We start from the raw sequence: 23,683 nt of genomic DNA on the forward strand, positions 1-23,683 counted from the left end.
CTAGTAGTATACCTCTCTCACTGACGTCGGAATATTTTGCGCCTCGTGTAGGCGTGTAAACCCACTATGTGAACGCAACCTGTAACACACAGCCCAAGGGAACTTTACTATTCTCGAAGTACTATTCGTGTCAATGTTTCGTGATCCACGAACAAAATTGAAATCGGGATTTCTACGAGTTTCAAAAGAAATTTGTAAATAATATTTTTTTATTAAAGAATATGTATTATAAATAGTATAAAAGAATTTATTGTTACATATTTATTAAAATTGTAAAATATTATTAATATTTTAGTTTAATTAGTTTGTAAGTATTTCACTATATATATGCCTAACTAATTGCCCTTTTCTTCTGAAATAATATGAATGCAGCAATAGAGATAAAACACGTATTACTGTTAAATATAATTATTGCAAATATTACATGGTGTTATTAAATTATCGCTCTTCCCCAAAATAATTAATTAATTGTAATAATAATTCTAATAATAATTACACCGTGAATCATTATAATTTTATATTAATTAAGGAACAAAATTTTTCAATTTCCTGAAAACTCTTTAAGAAATAAATGACCCAATTAACTTAATACGTCCAATCCGACGGATTACATTACCGTCCGATTGTAATACTCATAAAATTAATTCTGCTAAATCGTAACATTATCGTTATTAAATCGGATTTCAATTTAATGGCCATTTATGAATTCCTATAGCCGTTAGTGGAAGAACAGTATTTAGGTTCTAAAACAATGCCGTTGTTCGCAGGCTCAGTTGTCATGATGTATCAGCAAGAAGAGACATTATCGCTGCTCGAAAAGCTTTAGCACGAAGTTTCTACAAGCAGCAACTCGAGGTGACTGTTTTAAGAGTGGATCAAAGTTATTTCACCATGGTTGGCAGGAAGAGCAGTAGGTCGTCGATTTAATGGAACCACGCAGTCAGACAGCATCGATCCCAGCATCCACCTTCTGTTCTTATAAGAAAGCAACCCACGAAGATGCTGGCGATCTTACCGTTCTTCATCTCTTGAGAAACTTTAAATTGAACTGACATTCTGTGTAACGTTCCGAAAAGGATTTGTCTCTCTAAACTCATACCTAACATTACTATTAAAAATTCACTAGCATTATCTTACTGTAATATTTCTAGGTTGTTTGTTTTTATTTCCTTTCTAGGAGGATATTAAATGTAATATATTTTTATCCAATATATACGAGTAAATAAATTTCGATAGGTATTTTTATTAGTTTTTTTTAGAAAATATGATTTGGTATTTATTTGGTAATTAATCACCAGCGATTTCTTCAAGTACATCAGGATTTATTTCCTGTCAAAAGTTAAATTGCTATATTATGATTAATCACCGCTCGTGCTACACTTTGCTATTATATTTTACGTGCAAATCTCATCAAAATATACAATACAATATTTGTATATCACACGCGTTTACCTTTATAATTTATTTATTTATAAATTTGTTAACTAAGTATGATATTGCCAAAAGATAAGAATTTATGGAAACATATTAAATATAAAAAGTCATGAATAACTAATATTATTGTTAATTAAGATTTTGATTGTATAATAAGACTTGTGTAATAAGATTACTTTTATCTCAATTCTTATTAGAAACACTTTACATTATTTAACTTAAATAATTTAAAATAAGAAAAATTGTAACAACTCAGAAGTAATGAGAATTAAACTTCACCGAATTTGATTCAACTTTCGTAACGTTTTCTGTACTAGGTATACAATATTGAGTATGCCTGTTAATATTTAGACAATCATATGCTATTAACATATAAATTTTTCCATTTTAATTAAAGTTTGTAAATAAATTTAAGATAAAGCTAAGTAAAATAGAAATTAATAAATGTATCCCTTATAAACAAATTACAGATTTTTAATTCTTTATAAATTTGTATCAATACATTCATCTTACTTGTAATATTATTAATTACAATCTCGATTCGATTATAAATTTGTGTTAAAGTAAATATAACTAAATATAAGTAAATGTAACTTTTCATGTAAATTAATTGTATTATTTAACAAATTGCATTGTTTAATCGCAGACAAATAATAGTAATGATATTAAGTATGGTTCACTTGATGCTGCAAACACTGTAAAGTATTCTTTAATTAATTATCATGCAAATTTTTTGTTCATTGATTAGTAAAATTCTTCGAAATATTTGTAACGTCAAATGGGCCGCACCCACTTTGATATGTATAGCTTGTCTATGCAATCTCATGCAATTTAACCGAAGACTGTTTCAGTAAAAATTTCTTGTTTTTAATTTTAAATGATTAAATCAAAGTATGCAAGCATAATCTGTTATTGTGAATAATATATCTAAATTAAAATAAATTACCTTCTCAAATAGCAATACTTTTTTTATTATATAGATTACTAGAAATATAATGATGAAATTTCTAAAAATAATAACTTTTATTAAACATATTTCTATTATTTTGTAATAATTTGCATAATTTAATTTATCGTTAAAAAGAGTATTTTAAATGTTAAGCATTTTTATAATTGTTATGTCAAAAATTATTAATAATACAATATAAATAATTTGACATTTTTACACGCATAATCATAATTAATTTAAATTTTCATCGAAATATTCTCGATTCCAACGACTATGTTCTGACTTTATTTAACTCGCCACGATCTTCTCCTTCGGTATTTATATATTTACTTTGTATACGAGCAATAACAGTTTGTTTTGATTGGGTAAGTCAACTTGAAGGTAATGGTTTTAGGTCTGTACGAATAATACTTCTATACTAGGGCACAAAATTTGGGGCACCAGGCTCGCAATTTTTCCTAATCTGAAGAAAAAACTAATCACGGACATTACTTAAAACAATATTGAGCCTATAGTTATAAGAAATTTTATCATATAATCTAAGAATTATTCATAATTTATACTTTTAAATAGATTTTTTCAGTTTTCTATAAAATTTCATTATTAAAAATATTAACGGCCTAGGATAAATGTAAAATTTTTGCAGTAAAAGTTTTAAACAAAATTATTCTAATTAATTCAAGCAGATCCAAAACTTTTTACAGATTCAAAATTTTGTGATTTATATAAATAATATAAAATTTAGTAATATAAAATATATATCAAAGACTAATGTTACTTCTATCAGTTTCTGAATATCTAGATTATTCTATCCTAACACCGTACTTGAAATCTTTTTCTCTTATTTCTTACTAATTAAAAAATATTAATAACGATATGAGAAATGAGAAAGAAGAAAGGGAAGAATATCAATTTGCACGAGGCACTACCAATGCTAAAATCAGCCCTGCTTGGCTTTAACCTTATAAAGCCATCAGTCCTGTGCCGAAATAGATACTTGTATTTCGAACGTCGACATAAATGTGTGCCTCTCCGGACGAAAGTCACTTTCAACGAATTCTATAAGCCGCAAGAGATATCGATATTCGTCTCAAACGCAGATTTTTATCTCTGATAGTTTTGCTAAGAAAAGGAATTTGCAACAAAGATAAACGTTTCTTTCATATTAAAGGTTAGTGAAATGCGCTATTAATTATTTATTTAAGAGATATTTTTTATTACGATTTTACGGTTTCAAGCGGTAAAATAAATTTTTTTTTCATGATTTGTTGTATTTTTGAAATCAGTGCGAGAGAATGAGAAATTCATCAAATAATACAACCCTGAAATCGCGTGTTCGATTCGCGTAGTACTCATTTACAAACGTTAGTTATATTATCTAAATTAAATTGTTGTATCTATCTTCATCCTATGTTTTATCCTATATACACAGTGGCTACTGAATCCCATTCTGACACTCTCGAGTATATACGTGGGAGCGCGGTCAGACTCCAGGAATTCCTCCTTAGCCATATACCCCTTCCAATAAACCGGCATCGGAACGCCGGAGCTCCGCATCCCCTTCAGAATATTGATTAGCCATCATTTTCAGATGACGCCTACGTTCAGTTGGGTGTTCCTGCTGGCGATGGTGGGCCGCGCCGCGAACGTACCAAGGCCTCTCATGACCGACGCTTGCGCCCTGCTCTGCAATCCCGGGGCAGCGACTGAGTCCGAGCGAGAGCGGGATCCGGCCGTATTTCCCCGATATCCCAAGGTAAACTGCAAGCTCCAGTCATCGAGCGACGAGCACCAGGCGTGGGTTATCGCCAGCCACTGCTTAAAACTGTGCAATAAGGAGCTGACAATTCCTTCGGAAGTTAACTGTTTTGCTCTGAGAACGTCCCTCCAAGCGAATATAGGATGTTATTGTGACGCTTTTGAACCCTTGAGTCCGAACACGATACGCCTACACGAAAGCTGGAGGCTCAACCATTTGGTAGAGCAGTTGGCGAATCATATTTTAGATACGTTTCTCATTTCACCTCTCGATACACTCATCCTATGCGATATCCATGAGGAACTGTTCAAAGATGTAGAGCTGACGGACGGGGAACTAGTAGAAAAGTGTAGAAACAAAACTACCGCAGTGTCTGAAGGCACGAGTACAAAGAAAAGTAGATCAGTAGATCAGGAAAAGATGACAACTGATAATGAGATCGAAACATCAGAAAGTTGCGAAATGAAGAAAGACAAGGACGATGTAATGAAGAAAAAGCATTGGGTTTCGGAGGAACCAAACGAATCGACGCACATGGAGAATGCGAACGAGGAGAACAAGACGAACAAGGAGAATACGGAGAACAAGGAGAGCAAGGAGACTGAAGAAGAAGCTATTAAATGTGTGGAGAACCCGAGCATTCCTAGCAAGCATACCTCTGAAACAAAGGAACATTCTGAGAATGAGGAACAGAGGTTGTATAATGATCCGAATGTGTCCACTTACGAGGTGATACAGCGGTGTAAAAACTTGTGCGCGGCCGATCCTAATCATAGCATTTGTAACTGTAAAACTATATCGTATATTCCAAGTTAGATAAGATGAACAGTTGAAAGAACTATGTGGATGAAAAAAAAAAATAACAGACAGAAGAAGTTCGCGTAGAAGGGCATGAATTTACATATCTCGCATAGGTCAATCGTTTTGCGGTCGATTCATTATAAGTGTTTCTTGTAATCAAAGATGAAAAAGAGAAATAATTTAAAACATGCGAATTTCTTTCCTATATTTGTTATTCAATGATGTTGATTTTTGATCCGGCAATTTATTATGTAGTGATAATTCTGATATTTAAAACAAAAATTAATAAATTATAATTTGATACTGAAACGAATTCGTATTTTCTCTATTTTCTTAATGTACATGTATCTTTTTCATATAGAATTCGTATCCTTTTATTTTTGATACATATTTATATCTTTGTATTATTAATGCTATCAATTTTTAGTTTTATTTTTTTTTTTTTTTTAGTTTGGATAAAATCGTAAATAAAACGTTTAACAAAAAATATAAAAATAAAATAAATCATTACCGAACAGTTTTGTGAATATTATTAGCAATGTGTATTATTATAATTGCAGCAATATAATTACGAAACTTTGAGTTAATGATTATAACATAAACGATAAGATTTTTCACTTAAAATGTTAAAACATTGTAATCGCTTTAGACTTAAGAGTTCTACACAGGTCCAATTCACACGGCTGCGTTATTTATTCCGTTTGAGATAGCACAATGATTTTCGTCGATCTGGGTTTTGGTACACAATTTTTAACTATTTCTGAGAGTATATATTATTCCGAAAAAAGTATTATTACTTTTTGATAATATTACACGTCTTATAATGCGTTGAAATATTGTTTTTTTATCGTATTGTATATAATATAAAACTTAAATGTTTCTGTATGTTTTGCACGTACTTTATTTTAATATTCTAATAATCATTCCATAATCAATAAATAAAAATAAATAATTCTTGTTTAATAGATAATATTGATTAGAGTAAAAAATTAAATTCAATAAAATTATTACATGCACATTTGTTATTTACATATATAAAATTGCTGTATTTTTTTCGTTAAAATCAATTAATTATATCTGTATACGCGTTTCATATACGCGTATATAGATATAATAACTAAACGTTCGATCGAAAAACTTGCAACGTGTGAACAGGACATCGATGTGTGCGATATGTGTATTATGCAATAAATTCTATTTATATGCGCGCACGATATGCATGTGCATTCTCGCGCTAATTATAGTTTACTTAAAGCAATTAATAATTTTTGTACAACGATAGACAGTATATTTAATAAGTAAATAAGCGAGCGAAACAAAATCCATGTCTTCCATACCGTAGTCAAATTATTATGCTCTTCGGCGATAGAAACCGTTTCATATGATATTATATAAATAATAAGTATATTATATAGTGATAATGCGTAAATAGTTTATTCATTGTTTAGTGCGATAAGTCTTGGTCGGCATCAATGCGTCGTCGATTGTTATCAATAAATAGCTTTCAATCGACAAACTATTAATTTTGTAAAATAACAGTTATGTCGATCGTACAGCGAACAATCGGCGATGTATTTGTTTATATCGTGCCAAATGACAAAGAAAAAGTTGTGACGCGACAATAAGACGTAGATTCTAGTATGCCTATACGATGTACTTTCAATCGTATCATGCTCTCGGTTATCAATCGATAAACCTACACATATTTTAATTCTATAAACTCTTTGATACAGCAGACGCGTATTATGTCTGCATTTGCAAGAGAATGAAAGCAATGATTGAACAGAGAGTTGTCAAGTGCCTAAGAAGAATATTATAATTATATAATTTAATTGTGTACATATAATAATTGTATCCGGAAATCGATCGATCATCGAGAGCGTGATTAAATTTGGCTCTCATAATTTATTATCTTACATCGTGTATTTATCAATATATATTAATAGATATAAATAAATAATTATTTGTATATACTAACGTAATTATTAATATGAATATATAATTATATGTAATAATTATATTAATATAAATATTCATATTATATTACATAAACATTCAATTACATTGATATTGATATAAATATTCTAATATATACATTGTAATATCATAAAAGAAAAATACAATATTGAATATCGAATTTATCTCATGCATTTATCTATTTATTAATTATATAATCTGTAACATGTGATATATAACAATAGACAAGCGAAACATTATTATCACAAAAGATTTGCTAAATAAACTGATTGTTAAGAAATTAAAATCCTTTTAAATCATAATCCTTTTAATTATATTTATATTTAGATATATCAAGATTGTGTAAATTATGTATATGCATATATGTATATACTTCGTAAAAATTTAATGTATAGTGCATGCTTAATAACACAATAATAAAAACAATGTTTATAACTACAAAGAATTAAAAAATTCTATTATTTAATACTATTATTTTCTTAATGAAAATCGAAATAGTAAACAATGATAATATAACACATGAATTTGTAATATATTATTAATTTATTATTAATTTTAAAAAATAATTATCTTTAACAAGTTTCACAAATAAATTGAAAATAGAATTATATTGCATATTAATTATAGTATCATATATTGAATGTATAGCAAGGTCTTTTATCGATCAACACTATTGAAGTACTCAAGGATGGTAAGTGTCCTGTTGATGATAATACTTTGTCAGCAACGAAGGGTAAGTCCCTTTTAGAAATTTTTATACCAACAATAGATAGACATTTTTATAATACCATTTATTGATAATATTTATTAAATATTAAAAATTAAATGAGAGACAAAGATATTTAACTACTTATCAATAAACCTTTTAATCTAAATAAATTTTTTAATCTAAATTTTTTACATAAAAGATAATTTTTTAAATAATAATTTAAACTGAATAAAAAAAACTTTGTATTCTATTATTCCTTTATTAAGCCTTTAACTTATATTTTACATTACATATTAGAAATAGATAGAAAAAAATCTATTATTAAGTTACGAGAGAATTATTATATTAATGAACATACTCTTTAAATATCTTACAATAAAATCATACAATTTGAATCTACTAATATGTATTACAGTAACGTATTTTAATATTATATTACGATTGTTTAACAAAAACAGTATTTAATAAAAATCAAATCAATATTAATCTTAAACTGTTGTTAACAGTTTATTACGATTTTCGATACATGGTCTAGGTGATGAGAGTGGAGCTATCTTTATTTCCCTGAAGTAAAAAGCAATCAGGATGGTCTTCATTACATTACACTTTCTGATAGCTTATTATCTTTTCCACAATACATCCTTGCATAGGCTCTTATAAAAGCCGATTCAGCCACCGAAGAAGCATCAGTCGAGTACCATCCTTCTCTCGGATACATTCCACTTATTCAGGTAAAAACATTATATTTTACATTAATTGCAATTTAATTTTTGTAAATTCTTGAGTGTGAATTTAGCTTCTCACATAACAAAATATTTCTGATTTCAATAACTTTTCAATTTCATAGAGCAACTTTATATTCTTACACAAGCCGGCCATCGTCACTTATAACGAATTTTGATATTTCGCGCAAATCAATACTCTGTTGGACGAACCCATGACGTTACTTGCAAATAATGTAGGTCGACTGCGTTTGATAGAGACATTTGTCTTCGAATCGTTTCCCCAAGTATAAAAGCTCGGAGCTTTTGCGCCGTTTGTAACATTCGGTGACCGATAATCTTCTGAGACTCAAGCCTTTTTGTTCGGCCAAAAGAGAGTAAGCTTTTTACGTTTTATATTTGAATTTATTTATTTAAAATTTTTTTTAATTTATTACGTACCTCCAATTATTAAAAAATCGAAAATAATTTATTATGTGGCAACAAAATAAAATATAAAAGTTATAAAATATTATTAAAAAATGTCGTTATAAATAATTAACAAATTCTTTACTTTGTGTTTCAGACGAAAATTAATCACTGCGCCGACATGGCTTCCATTCGCCTTATCCTGACTATTGCTGTTATCATGGTAGTTTTCGTCATCAGCGCAAATGCTGGCTACAAAAAACCACCCTTCAACGGTAGCATATTCGGCAAACGATCGAGCACTGTAACTGGTAAGTACAGTTTTACATTATTTGTATAAGACAATCAAGAAAGATTAATTTTATAAAGTAAAAATCAATATTAAAGCTTACACTTACACAAATGAGTAACTCCAACTTCATGTGCTAGATGTGATTATGTACATTAGAAACAATATCGATTAATAACTTTATTACATATATGATATATATATATATATATATATATATATATATATATATATATTAGCTAATTAAAAAAAAATATATATATATTTTTTTTTTTAAATTAGTTAAAATATCTCAGATCAATATTTCTCATTCGTCAAACTTTTATTTTATGTTTTATAATTTTTTTACATCAAAGTTATTAAAAAAATTTTGTTGTTTTTAGAATATTTTTTACTAAAAATGCTCACAGAATTTCTTTGCACCAATCAATTCTCGTGAGATTTTTTTAGTCCGTTTTCTATTATTTTCTAAAAAAATAATTAATGAATTGTATGTATTTCTTTTCAGATTACGAAATTACCAGCCGCGCTCTATCAGCTATTTGTGAGGTCGCCAGTGAAACCTGCACCGCTTGGCTATCTCATCAAGATTCCAACTAAAGATGAAAAATCTATCAACATAATCCACGATTTTCGCTGACTGATCAATCCGTGAAACAATGTAACTGACCGAATTAAAATACTCGTAAACATGCGCTTAAAAATTCGTCACATTGTCCTCTATCAATAACCGTTACATCATGTCTAATCATAAACTTTATATCTAAATAAAATTTGTAATGGTTTATGCTTCCACAATTTAGCTCTGTTTATGAGAAGCATTCTAAATAAAGTATTATGATTTCATCAAGCGCTTATATTATTTTAATTATCTTCTCCTTTTTCTATCTCATATTTGTTACATAAGAGTTAATTAATATTTATCCGTTTAATTTTTATTTTAGTTATAATTTCGTAAGAATTTTTTAAATACTTATATAATAATAAAATCACATCAATACATCAATACAAACTAATATTTAAAATAGTAAAGCACATATTTAACAAAATGTTTGATTTGAGTAATTTGAATAATTGTAAGAGTTCATTGAAACTCACAATCAGTTAAATGTAGATTAAAAGCAATTCGGTATGGAAAGCACGTGCCATTTACTTGCCTGGATAAGGGTTATAGTCTATTGTCTACGACTAAAAAAACGGGCAATTTGGAGCAACCGTAAAAGTATTGACACACATATTTAATTTTAAACATCGCCATTTTCGTCGTAAACACGTCAGACGTTTTATACATACTTATACATAAATATATTATTTGCAAACTTTAACTGATACTTTAATTGATAATAAAATCATGTTAATAAGAAAAATTTGTTGTTAGAATATTAGATTTTATTTTTCATTAATAACAATAATAATCATATTTCGCAATAAATCGATACGTATTGTATATTAAAATGTAGTATAAAAAAAGTATTTTCTTTTAATTTGTTAAGAATTTATGTCAGATTAAATTACGAAGCACTTCATTGAGGACGATTAATCTTCCGCTGATAAAAGGCAACCGAGAAATTTATTCTCGATACCGTTAAAGACTAACACATTGGTGTTAATTTACAAGATGTACGTGAACTAAATATTTAATTACTCTTTAATCAAGTATAAATTCGTTGAACCTGGTGGAATTAAGTTCATTGCATTCAGCTTATCTCCAGGTAAGGGATATTACTCGTTATTATATTATAATAATTCTATTCAAAGTCTATCTTTTTATCAAACTTTTTTAAAAAAGATTTGCTGTTCTCAACATTACATCTCTGTGACATGAAATTGGAATAACAAATATTTTCCTCACGATTTCCAGATAAAAGAGCAAATATGATATTTCTGCATGTAATATGTGCTCTTTACGGAATTTTAAAACAAATGGGTTTGCTAGCTGTGGTTACAATAAACGTTTTTATTCGTAATTTGTAACTAATTATTAATATTATATATTAATTAAAATAGTTATTTAAAAAATGTTATGTTCAAGATCTTGAGATCGTTCTGTAATTTAATTTTCAGCACTGTTTTTTCAATTTTTTATTGAAAAAGTTAACTTTGCTATTCTATTTGGATGTATTTGATCCAAAATATATTTTATTAAATTATAAATATTTAATTTTAATGTATTTTATTAAATTAAAAAATCTATTTTATTTTTTTTTTTTACTAATATTTTACTTAAAAGCTTTTCTTTAACTCTTTGATGACCAATCTGATAATGTAAAATCTCTTTCCAAATTTTTTACATTTTATTTTTTAATCATATTGATTCAATTGACGTGATCAAATGTGTAATAAATTCGAATAGAACAGGTAGGTTAAGTTTATATTTGCATAAAACTTCAAATTTCACACCGAATACGCTATCGATCACGCATTGGTGATTTCGGAAATTCTTTATTTACTTCTACCCATGCGATTGCATAGCGATACGTTTCAAACATTTTCTGTAACATCCTACGTCGCATGAATTCTACAGAATGCATTTTACTTGTGCGAGCGCGCGGCTGAATATTCCTATGCGTGTTACGCGAACAGGAGGGCAAACAGTGTGATTCAAATGCGATGGGGTTTCACGACGTGCAAACTTCTCGTCAATTCACCTTCGCCCACAATCCTCGAGCACTCCGGTCCACTCTTCGCGGTAATGGAAGAAGCCGTACGTACGCGAAAAATCGCTCAGTGTTCGCCGAACGCCCGCGAGACGCGCATCCTTCCCGCGGGAATCGGCAGATTTCTATGGCAGTCACTTACGTGTCGATCGCGATCGAGAATGCCACGTCTATTGACACATGTTCGTTCAACTCCGAAATAATTGCTACGTTCAATTTTGAAACTTGTCGGTGTGATGTGCTACTCAAAGGGTGAAGTTGCTCTTATAAACTGAACTACGTTCGATTTATTGCAGGTACTAAACCATTTCTTCGAGATGATGCTGCAAACGACTTGTACTCGTCGGATCGGAGGTGTCTTCTTCAATGGCAAGTTAATTCCTATTTTTACATATTGTTACAAATTTACAAAGATGATGTATGTTCAGTGCTTATTTAAATATAATTAGAATACTCTATCTAATTAAATGTTAAACATTAATTCTGTTCAGCTTTTCTTATTGGAATTGTCACGTTGTTGGTCTGTCAGAATATCACAAGAGCGGATGAAGTACCCGCATTCTTCTTGAAGATTGCCAAAATACCTACCCTGCCAAGAGTAGGTCGAAGCGGAAGATTTGAAGACTTCTTTTACAAAGCCGAAAAGCATATACCTCGAATTGGCAGAAGCAATCCACAGGTATCTACTTATTGTAATTGTTATAACTATTATAGTAATTCTTTTATATTATTTTACAAATTTCTCTCTCTTTCTCTATCTCATATATAATAATTGTAAATAATTCCTAAATTGCATGTTTCAAGTCAATCAATCCTACATCGCAAGACGAACAGGAAACTTATTCTGATTTGACTAAAAGGCGCATAGAATATCCTAAAGGTAAAAAAATATGTTTGTTATATATATATATATTTTTTTGTAATAATTTTTTATAATCCTTTTCTTTGTCAGTTGAGGAATGGACCTGGCAAAATTTTCCCCTGGCGATTGAAGGTCCGAGAGAATTGTGGCGGGCATTAGCTGGATATTCAAGGGATGCCAACGATGAGTAAGTTGTATGGCATTATATAAAAGAAAACAGTTTATTTTCTAATTTAATTTAATAGAGGAAAGAAAGGGTGGTGAAGTGCCACGTTGCTTTGTTAAAATAACTCACAATCAGTAAATGTTAACGCAATAATTCTTATGAACACCAGTTTGTTGGCCATAAAATTCTATCGATTACCCTATAGGTAGAAGTTCATCAGATATACAGAATGTTCGTAATTTACTGAAAAAGGAAAAAAACATATGTTTATAAAACAAGAAGGTCATATTAATAACTAATGTCTTAAAAGGCACTTTTAATTATAAAAAAAGAAACACAAATTTATAATTCTTTGTAGATCTTATATACTAATAAGTGCCACAAAATGAGATTTCATGAACAATTAGAAAATATATTTTGTTTAAATTTTTTTTATAATATATAATTTCTTTAGCTTAAAAAATAACTTTTTAAAAAAATCATTTCTTTGCTGTAAGCATTGCAACGTCCATTAAAATCGTAACAGCAATCGTGATGGTCATATAATTCAACACGAATTATATGAGATATCATGATATCTCACACTTACCTCACAACTTCTCTCTCCTCTATTTAAAAAAATATTATAATTTATTAAGAACGAATATTTTTTTATATATAAATGTACATATTTATATGAGATATTTATATTTATATAAAAATAAAATGATTATTAGAAATATTTTCTTATTACAATTTATAATTTCATATAATTATTTTTAAATGTTATTGATAATATAAGATATTATATAGACAATTAATAATTATTTAATTTATTTAGTATTGAAAATGAAGTGTGGCAGAGAAAGAAGAGAACTGGATCAGCACCTACACAAACAAAATAGCAAAAACGCAAAAATTCTTTTCATCGCTTTGAAAACGCTAAATGTTATGCGGCTTATGCTGTCATATGGTGACGGGAAATAATTATAAATAATAAATGCGTAAATATGAAATGGTTTTGCTTTAAATTTTTCAGCGTCAAATTTGAAGGTCTCAATAAATAATCGATCTTCAAAATTAAATCTTAATTTTGTGACAATAATATACGATGTATTAGCAAAATCTGACAATTGGTAGGAAATATAGTAGGAAATAATTTTGTGTAGAATGCAGGTTCCTAATATTGTACATTTCATAATTAAACAATTTTACTGACTGTTATTATCGATGTTCAAATATTTATCCAAAGACAATAAAATTTAAAAATATTCATTTCTTCTCCTCATGTTCCTATATAATATCCTAAATCAATGTCTTGAGTAATATTTTTTTTTTATTTTAATTATTGCCAAAACATACGTAAATTGTACTTATTATTTTATATATCACTAACATCGCATTAAAAAAAAAACATGATTGACGATGTATTTAATATTTTTAATTTTATAATTTGTTTACCGATAAAATTTATATCAGATTAGTATTAAGATTTTTGTAAATTTTATGATTGCAACTATTATTTCTATATGCGTTACTCATTTATCATAATTAATTATAAACAATTATTAATAAATAAATAATAAAGTAGAATAAAGTTTAAAAATTAATTCTAAAAAAAAATAAATAAAAAGACGTTTTCGATTGATATATATTAACGACAAAATTGTAATTGTAAGATAGAAACAGGTTGCAAAAATTATAGAGAAAATAATTTTCTCTCGCCCCTTCCGTCCGTTTATATGTGTCGTTTAATCCTTTACACTGTATTTGTACAGACATCTGTAATTTTCACGACTTATAGAAAAAATTGCCGGTACATTCAAACTGGCAGTATGTATAAGACTTTTTCAATGCATGACGCGACTGCTGTTTGCTAAAATTGCATATGTGAATCCCTCAGTCAGTCTTATGCGACAATAATAATACCCAATGACATTACCGAGAGCATGCATGAAAACTGATGCAATAAAAGAAAGGAAAGCATGGAAATTGATAGCAAGACTATATACGCAAAACGTAAATTTTGTTCTCAATTTTATATTTCCCAACAAATAGCTTTAAGACGCAGCACGTAACACTGCGAGACGTCATTTAATATGTATGAAATACTGATGAGCAATGTGCAATGACAGATAAATATGATAGGATATCTATTAATAAAATATAGTTTTTGAGCATAATAAACGTGTGATTCCCTATGGTCATTACAATTGCGTATTTTTTTTATTAGAAACAGAGAAATATTTATAAAAGAAAAAGAGAAATATTTATTAAAAAATTTTTTTATTACAAACGATTATCATGAGAAAAATCCTATAGATCAATATTGAACATGAGATATTCAAACGATGGTAAAAAATTGTTTTAGTGTCAAATCACACTAAATAAATATTTCTCGTGTTTCTCGCCGTCGATAAAACTCCTTGCGATTCTTGTATCATGTGAAGATTAGTAGCTTCAGCTTCTGCAGGTCAAAAGGACTCTTCTAGAAATGTTCATCATTTTTTAAAGCTCTCTGTTATTAAAAAAACAATTTATGTTGAAACACGTATATAAATTTTTTATAATTTTTTTTAATTTAATGTCCACATTTTAAAAATTTTTTTATTTACATTTTGACAATTAATTCTTCAAAACTTTTTATTTTATTTTAAAAATAAACTCAATAATAATATCGCAAACGTAAATATAAGTAATGTAATTAGTTGTTTATAATTTATAATATCGAAATATGTTCTTTTATTTTAAAGTAAAATATTGATGTGGAAATTTGTAGAGTGTCCCAGGTTGGAACTCAAGATGTCGCCAGTTAGGCCATTTGAAGTACATGTCTGAAGAAGACATCACTAGGTAGCGCCATCGATCCACAGAACGCAAGCATTCTGCGCCATTGACTGTACCCCGTAACAATAAATTGTTGTAATTACAATAATTCTTCCCTTTAAAGCGATGCTTTGTGTTTATGTCCCGTTGCCGTAACTAGTAATTTTAATTCATTATACGGTAACCGCGAAGCGATTCACTCTCTTGCCATGGTGACCTAAATCCCAACGTGGTTACGGGAAGAAAGAATCTTTCTTCTTTACATCCATCATACATTTTATAAGTTATTTCAACTGTATACATATATTCAATGATTAAAATGTATTTTGACATTCAACAATTTTTATTTGCGTTGTATAAATCAACTTCTATAGACCGATGAATTAAGAGAAGTCTCGAATGCAAGGGACATAAGTATATAACCTATAGCTTCACTTTTTTTAGTTAAATATAACTGCACACGTATAGCTCTGTTTACTTTTTAAGATAAGTATAGCTCTTAACTACAATAGTTTTGTGATTTGATACAAGTATATAGGTTCGATTATCTAAAGGTAGTAGTTACTCGATTGTAAAAAGATGCAGATTATTTTTCCATGAATAATTTTTCTCTGAATAAAGTTTTATCAACCTGTACAACTTACATATAAGAAAAACTTCCATTTTTTAAATTAAATAATAGCAACAATAAAAAAATAATGCTAAAAAAAATGAATTCCTGTACGCAATGACCTTTGCATTGATATTTTCTTCTATAATACACGATGGAGCGTTACTCAATAGCAATAATTAGCTTTTAATAGATGTATAATTCTCCAAGTGATCCCTCTCGGCCGGATTGCAATTAAAATCCGCGCGCATCAATATCCCTTAAGATTGCTACCACAAACCGGTGCAAACTTTGCAAATAATTATTATGCGCATGATTTAATTCAGCTAATTACTTATTGCGCGCTGAATGTACTTGTACGCGAGATCGAGCACGATCTCTTCGGCGAAACATCCTCACGCATTTCCGATTTTTCTCTAGGTACTCTTTGCATAGTAATCGCGCGCGAATGCATAACTCGCACGCGCACGAAACGTTTTCTCTGCCACGTGCGGTTTCCGTGCGCTGATTTTTCCGCAGTCGCTTTCCCCCGCGGCGCGGCGTGCTGCGCAACTTGTGCGCGAGGGGCGCCTTTTTTCACGGGATCGCATCTTAAGGATACCAACTCGCCGTCACGTCGACGAGTATGTACATCGTGAGCGACGCGGTTCGGCCGGGTTCGCACGTAGCAATTTACGGAAACCGCACGTAACGCGCGCTCCGTGCCGACCCGAACCGACACGAGCGAACGTTTCCATGGAGTGTTACGTAACGGATCGACGCTAGATCGACGGCTGAAGTAACTGTATTTTCGAAGAAGCGACCGCCGAAGCGAAATCACCCAACAAAACTTAGCCTAGGGGCAGCCGCCACGATTGGCGGGGATGATAGAGGTGTGAAGTATATTGGTAGCTTTCACGGAGTTCTTACCATTTTAGCGAAAACCTGCTGATTACAACTTGAATCACGCTATAATAAATGATTTCAGTAGATTGCAATTATGTAATTTATTCCCACTATAAATAATTGTACTTCGTTAAACTCAGCTTTGTATTTAATTCTTCATGATTATTAATATCATGGCTCAACTGTTTTATTCAATACAGTTACGCATGCCTTGGATCCAACTTTGAATCGGTGATTTACATATTTTCATTATTGTGATACGTAGTGAACACGTCGCATGGTTAACGCGTGCGTCGTTTGATCACATCTTTTGCGAAATTAAAAATATCACGTGGAAATGTTCCTGCAAGTCACCGTCGACTTTAGTCCGATCAGCAGTCTGTACAATGTTGCATGAGTAGATTATTTTCCAGTGGTATTTAGTAATCTATGCAAATGACCGATTATTACATTTCGACCTTGATGTTTTGCACCGTTCGGGAATGAAAATGACATGTTAAAAGCACAATCGTTATAGGTGGCAAGCGAATGTTGTAGCTACTCTCTCATCCCGTCACATAATCGTATTTGTAAAGACAATGTATTGTTGCAGAGCCTAAAATGTTAATTTTAAGTAGAAAACGGTATTATATTATTCAGTAGGAATAAAGTTAATTTATATGTGGTAATGCAATATATCACGTAATTACTAAAAGCTCAATTGCTCGCAATGAATAATAAATAAATTTTATCGATAATTGTAACATTAATTTTAAAAAATTAACAACTGACCAGTATTCGAAAGTAAATCTTCTGGTTTACGCAGCAATTGATTATTTTACTTCTAATACCCAAAAATCTTTATCCTCCCCTATGTGTATTATTATAATAATGCAAAAGTGAATGTCAAACACAATCTCGGCAATCGACTGTTTGTCTTTGAAAAGAACATTGCAACACGGGCTATCTCGTAAGCAAAAAAAAAAAGTATTTACCGCGAAGAAGCGAGTACAGGCGGAAAAACAGCGCGGAGCAAGGGACGAAGCTAGCAGGAAGGTCTTCGAGGCGGAAGTTGCATGGCCAGCGCGAACAATGCGTGTCCCGCGAACGGTCGTTTAATAACCCTGATTTGCCGTTTATACGGGAGGTCATGGGGGAGGTGGAAGTGGGCCGCGAGAGGCACGGAGGAGAGGAGAGAGGTGGCGGAGGGTGCTGATGATGGGACGAGAGGGTGAGCATCGGGATCGCGCGCAACAACCGTACATAATCACGTAATGCGGTTATCATGCCAATTGCGTAAATATTTGAGCCAATTTGTGGCATGCAACGGATTCACTCTTCTCGACTCATGACTCCGCGAGAGAGAGAGAAAAAGAGAGAGAGAAAGAGAGAGAGGAGGGAGAAAGAGAAAAGAGAGAGACCACCGTCCGATCAGGGCGACTTATTACAGCCAACTTGTTGGCGTTTGCCGACCCGCGGGTCTCCGTCTCTCTTTTTCTGCATTTTCCCTTATTCTCTATATTTCCTTCCCGTTTCTTCCATCTCGTCCGTCCGGATGCCTACGGAGGAACAAAGAAAAAAAGCTGAGTGCCACGCGCAGAAACCGCGGCGACGGCGCGGCGGAAACGTTCTGCTCGCTGTAACTTTTGATCGTAGCACTTTTAGTAACCATTCGCTGTATCAACTAAGAAAGGATGTCAATTTATTATTATGTAATCTGATATGGCAAAGTGATGAAAGATCTAATTCTAAAGATACTAAGTTTCCTGCAATTTCGTGTACATTGTACGAATGAATGGAAAGATTTCAAGCTCATTCATCGTTAGATCACGTGGCAATCATCAACTTGAAAATTTACGAGTCCCGACTTCTCTTGAATGAGAATTTTATTTCCGCCGAAAGTCCCATTTCTTCGAATTGGGAATACGAGAAAACTACAAGAAAAGAAGGAAAAGGATGGAAGAGAAACTGGCGCCTCTTCCGAAGCATGTAATCGCTCTACGTGGTCGTGTGTTGCCAGCCAGCCAGCCAGCAAGCCAGGACCCAGTTCCTGGTACTTGGCTTCGACCGTAGACTCGAGCTTCCACTCCTGCGTGTATCCGTTTGTCCGTCCCTCCGTCCGCGTGCCGCCCTCTCATCCACGCAGGTAGAACAGACGGGCAGCCGCGGATCAATTAGTGCACAAGTGTGGACCTCGTAAACCCACAGGACTGCCATGCCAACTTCCTCTCGGATAGACTTCCATGAAAGTCGAACTGACCCAACCGCACGGCATGATCCTCGACTTGTAATTGTCTATGCGTCATGATAAGAGACAGCTGCCCGGGTCTGACTCTCGTGATAATTCAATCAACTGATTGCTCTAGATACAGAAAACAGTAAATTGCAAGGTACTTTAGAATAAATACTTTTCACAAAATATCCAATATGATTTTGTACAAAAACCTCCAACTTTCATTAAAATTATTACATAAGGTAACGTTATCTCATATACATAATCGTGTATGCAACTTTATTGGAAGATCAAATATAAAAGCATAGAGATCGGACGATGCGTAACGTCAACATTTCGAGGGTCATGCAGACATGTCCGAACAGTTTGAAGTCTCTCGAGACTCCTAGCGGCTCATCGATTGATTCCAACAATGGAGATGCGTAAGAAAGGTCGGAAGGTCGCCGTTTCGTATACAAGGCGTCATCCGCGACAATCATTGTGCATCTCGGCTGTTGTCTTCCCTTCGGACGCGTAACGCGTCCAGAAGCGTGTGAAGAGATGGTGCGAGAATAGGGAGCAGAAAAAGTGGCGAGAAGTTGAGGAGCACGAACAGAGGCGCCTTGTCATGCCGTGTAATGACGGCGAAGATGCGCGATGTCCTGTTGAAAGAGAGAAAGAGAGAGAGAGAGAGAGAGAAAGAGTGAGAGAGAATGGGGGGGAGGAGCAGAAACTCGATGAGAGAACGGGAAAAAGGAAAAGAAGCAATCACCGTCCTTTATTCACCTTGCTGAGATAAAGCCTCCTCAGTTAGTTGCAACGGAGTCGAAAGATATCTCTGCTACTGTTGGTACGGTCGATCTTGTTCTCTCCGTTGTCAGTACTTGCACCGTTTATACTTTTATCGAAATGTGAATGCACCCTTTCTTTCCTTATGATACCAATATTTGAATTCTACAAACCAGTGGTAATCAAATAATATTTATAAATTTATTATCAAGCAGAAATGCCTTTGCGTAGTCAAGTAACGTTCATAACATTTAAATATGCAAGTCGTAAGAATAATACATAATATTTTACAAAATAAATATTGAATATGTAAATATTGTAAGATAAGAAATATTTACTCTAGAAATATATTATGGCAATTTTTTATTATTAATATTCCTATAATTTTCGTAAAAGATTAAAAGAACTTGAAAATTTTTTCGTTCTTCCAATTTTCTTGCTCTTCCTCTGCAGCTGTTTTTTTTACTCTAGAAATGGCCTTGAGAATGAGTAGCGTCAAAAAGACGCTACCGTACTGATATTATCAAGCGTTGGCAATTAATCGTCCCGTGAAAAACATGAATGGAAGAAAGCAACGCGGCGCCTGACTCGGCGCATTAGTCGTCGACAGGAAACGGCTCCGAAGATGACGTTTCCTTCGAGGGGAAAAAAAAAAGGAAGAATCTTCGAAAGTCGGTCCCTTTTCTCAAGAGTGATTATTTCGAAGAGGGCGGTGGGGCAATTTAGCGTTGGGATCCTCTTAGAGTTTACTGTCGATTTATGCCATCAATTTCGGATTTTCAGTGAGAAAGTTCGTCTTTCTTCGGATTCAATTTAAACCACTACTCGGAGAGTTAGCTTGTCCACTTTTTAAAGTTAAATATTATTTTTTATTTTACTAAATAATTATATATTATTGTTTTATGTTTAAATTATAAAGATAAAATTATAGCCACAAATTTTCTTCTGGTTTCATTACTTTTTCGGAAATAATAAATCGTCCCTGCTTAGGAAGGAATCATAAAACGCCAAAATATCTATATTTTCTAAACACGAGACATTATCGTTAAAATAATCGCCCTATTAATCGATTCATAAATTCTTTAGAGAACAGAGCGGTAGCCGAACTAATCTCTTAATATCGCTGACTCTCTTTGGGAGGTACTGTCGTAATTTCCCGAAGCGCATCTGAGTGTCAAATCGCACGTTTCTGTGATGTTTCTTTGAAAAGAAGAAGAGAAAAACGTCATCTTATGGAATTTATGCTGTGCCCAAATCGATAAAACTATACATTAACGAGGCCATTGAATCGGTTTACATTGCTGTGGCGAAAGGAACTATCGACTGCGCCTTTTTTCCTCCCGCTTCTCGTGAGAAGTGGCACTAAGTCTCCGCAAAAGACCCGCCCAAAAAGGAATGAAGAGATTGTAGACCTCGAGAGTACTATCTTCACGCCAACAGTGGGGTTTTTTTGAACCAAATAGATATTAAAGAGAAAAGTTTGACTGCTTTGCAGCACTTTGCAAAAAATAAGCAAATTTCATAGGTGATAGACGATTACCGTCTTGATTATAAAATAAAACTTTTTTCAAGTTGTATTAAAATAAAAAAAATTTTAATTAAATGTCTAAATTGTTTAAGCATAATTATCTGTATATGCTTATATGCAAATACCAAAAGGTGCAAATGTTCAATTATGTAAAGGAGGTTAACGTAACTGGTTGAAAAGGAGATAAAAACAAGGAAAATGTCACACTTGTGAAACCACTGATCAAAACGTAAATAGCAGTCAATGCAAAAGAAGTGCCTGGCCCACACAGGTACACGGGCCACTCGATAAACAACTTCCTGTGGCCAGAATACGAGACATAGGCACGGGCGTTAAATGAAATTAGCACGGCATTTAGTTAAGTTAGTCGGTCCGTTTAGCCGATCCTTCGGGTTATAAATTATTCTGGAATGACTTGCACCGAAGCGGATAGGTGAGGAAAAAGAAAGAGGGAGAGAGAGAGAAACTCGACTCGAACGAGTGCCAAACAGGAGAGAAAAAGATAACGCGGGCGAAGACAGTAAACCAATGCGAAGCTATATATTAAGAAAGATAATTTGTTTCGCCAGCGCGCGATATTTTTATTAACATAGTGTCCGATACTTTGGCTAGCCGGTTCCGAGATAGGTACATATTTTAACGCCAACACCAAACATGTATCGTTTCATAAAGCCGAACATATTTATTTTAACATAAATGCATGTTGAAACAGAGGGATAATAAATATTAGTCGGCTTGGAATTAAAACTAACAAAAGTTGATTGTGAAACTTGATAAGAATATTACACTTATTCACTATACTTGGATTTTTATTTATTAATTTGTTTACAAAAAATATGACTTTAAATAATTGTAAAATTAATTTTTACATCACAATTTTTTTTGCAACAATTGCTTTACAAAGCGAGGAACAACAATGCTCACAGAATTACAGAGAATAGGCGATCACGACTATGTGGCCAAAAGAATGAAAAAAAGATGAACGACGGCCGTTGAGGAGGCGTGAAACGTTGGCGCCTGGCGCTCGTAAGAGGAAACAAGGTACAACGTTTCATAAGAGGCGAAGCAGGGCTACGAAAATTAGGCTAATTTGTAATACTTGACTACTTTCGAAACAAATCGACTGTGACCAAAAAATTTCAATCTGATAAAATTTTGAGCAACAGTATCAATCAACTGTATTATTGCATCGACAGTTTTTTATAAAACAAATTTTTTTTAAAAACATATTACATTGAAATTATTTGACTGCAAGGCATAAAAATCAATTTTATCATAATCTTTACAGAAAAGTTTTATTCTTATATTGATAGGAGTGGGAGACAGCAGTTCCATTATTTGCGTGCTTTAAAAGTAAAGAGAGGAAAAAAAAATAAGAGAATGTTGTGTACGTCAGTAAAACCGCATCACATCACACAAATGAGTCAATTATATAATACAAGAACTTTTTTTACAGAGAAGAATTATGTATACCAGAAATCAATATTAATAAATCTTAGATGATGAAAATAGCATTCAAATATATGATATCTGCAAGTTTCTTCCTTTGTGTGTCCTACCTGACAACCTTTCGGTACCTTCTATTCGGTAACAACGATTCATCTTTGCCGAACAAGCGTAACGAAGCCGCGTGGACAGCGGCGTGGAGCATAGGATATCACCGGCTCGGAAACCTCGAAAGCAATTATAACCGAATCCCTAAATACCCATCACCGAGCTACACGGGGTCTTTGTCTCGCGTACCTGTAAGCCGGCTTGTTTCACAAACGAGGATAGGTCGGACTACAAAGATAGGCCGCCGCGAAGAATCGGGGACCGGTTGACCCGCGCGGTGGTGGCTCGGATCCCGTCAAGGGTGGCCCCTGGATCGAGATGGCCTTCGGAGAGGGGGAGAGACGTTTTTTGCATCAAATATTTACACATTTTTATTGGGTGCTAAATCCATTCGGGATCATCACATAGCACTCGCGATCCTATCTCAGGGGGTCGGTTACTCGCTCGTTAAGGGACTCGCTTGTCTCGCGCCGTCATTATTTGCCGTACGATGCTTCCTTTCGTGGTAGTTTATGACAACTTTTGACGGTTTTCGCAGCTACCTGTGCGTCGAAAGTTGGACTGTTCATTCAGGTGGGCGCTGTGTGA

General features: G+C 32.4%; 3 protein-coding genes across 4 annotated transcripts; all 3 read left to right on the plus strand.

The window, feature by feature from the left end:
* The first annotated feature begins 3,356 nt into the window (after positions 1-3,356).
* On the plus strand, positions 3,357-5,256 carry LOC105194686. The gene is made up of 2 exons (XM_011159742.3): positions 3,357-3,554; positions 3,975-5,256. The coding sequence occupies exon 2, from the start codon at positions 3,975-3,977 to the stop codon at positions 4,956-4,958; it is 984 nt and encodes a 327-aa protein (XP_011158044.1). The 5' UTR covers positions 3,357-3,554; the 3' UTR covers positions 4,959-5,256.
* A 3,020-nt stretch (positions 5,257-8,276) lies between these two features.
* Positions 8,277-9,898, plus strand: LOC105194687 (SIFamide-related peptide). 2 transcript variants are annotated; one of them, XM_011159743.3, is made up of 3 exons: positions 8,277-8,360; positions 8,917-9,070; positions 9,557-9,898. In XM_011159743.3, exons 2-3 carry the CDS (start codon positions 8,941-8,943, stop codon positions 9,646-9,648), a joined length of 222 nt encoding a protein of 73 aa, XP_011158045.1. In that variant the 5' UTR covers positions 8,277-8,360; positions 8,917-8,940; the 3' UTR covers positions 9,649-9,898. The 2 variants fall into 2 exon arrangements, with proteins under 2 accessions (XP_011158045.1, XP_011158046.1); XM_011159744.3 differs by lacking the exon at positions 8,277-8,360 and adding an exon at positions 8,639-8,728.
* Positions 9,899-11,615: 1,717 nt separating this feature from the next.
* On the plus strand, positions 11,616-13,975 carry LOC105194688. Its single transcript, XM_026130820.2, has 6 exons — positions 11,616-11,887; positions 12,002-12,074; positions 12,197-12,384; positions 12,510-12,585; positions 12,658-12,754; positions 13,554-13,975. Exons 1-6 carry the CDS (start codon positions 11,654-11,656, stop codon positions 13,615-13,617), a joined length of 732 nt encoding a protein of 243 aa, XP_025986605.2. The 5' UTR covers positions 11,616-11,653; the 3' UTR covers positions 13,618-13,975.
* The last annotated feature ends 9,708 nt before the right edge of the window (positions 13,976-23,683 follow it).

The sequence above is a fragment of the Solenopsis invicta genome, chromosome 11 (genome assembly GCF_016802725.1).
Source record: "Solenopsis invicta isolate M01_SB chromosome 11, UNIL_Sinv_3.0, whole genome shotgun sequence".
Classification (NCBI taxonomy): Eukaryota; Metazoa; Arthropoda; class Insecta; order Hymenoptera; family Formicidae; genus Solenopsis; species Solenopsis invicta.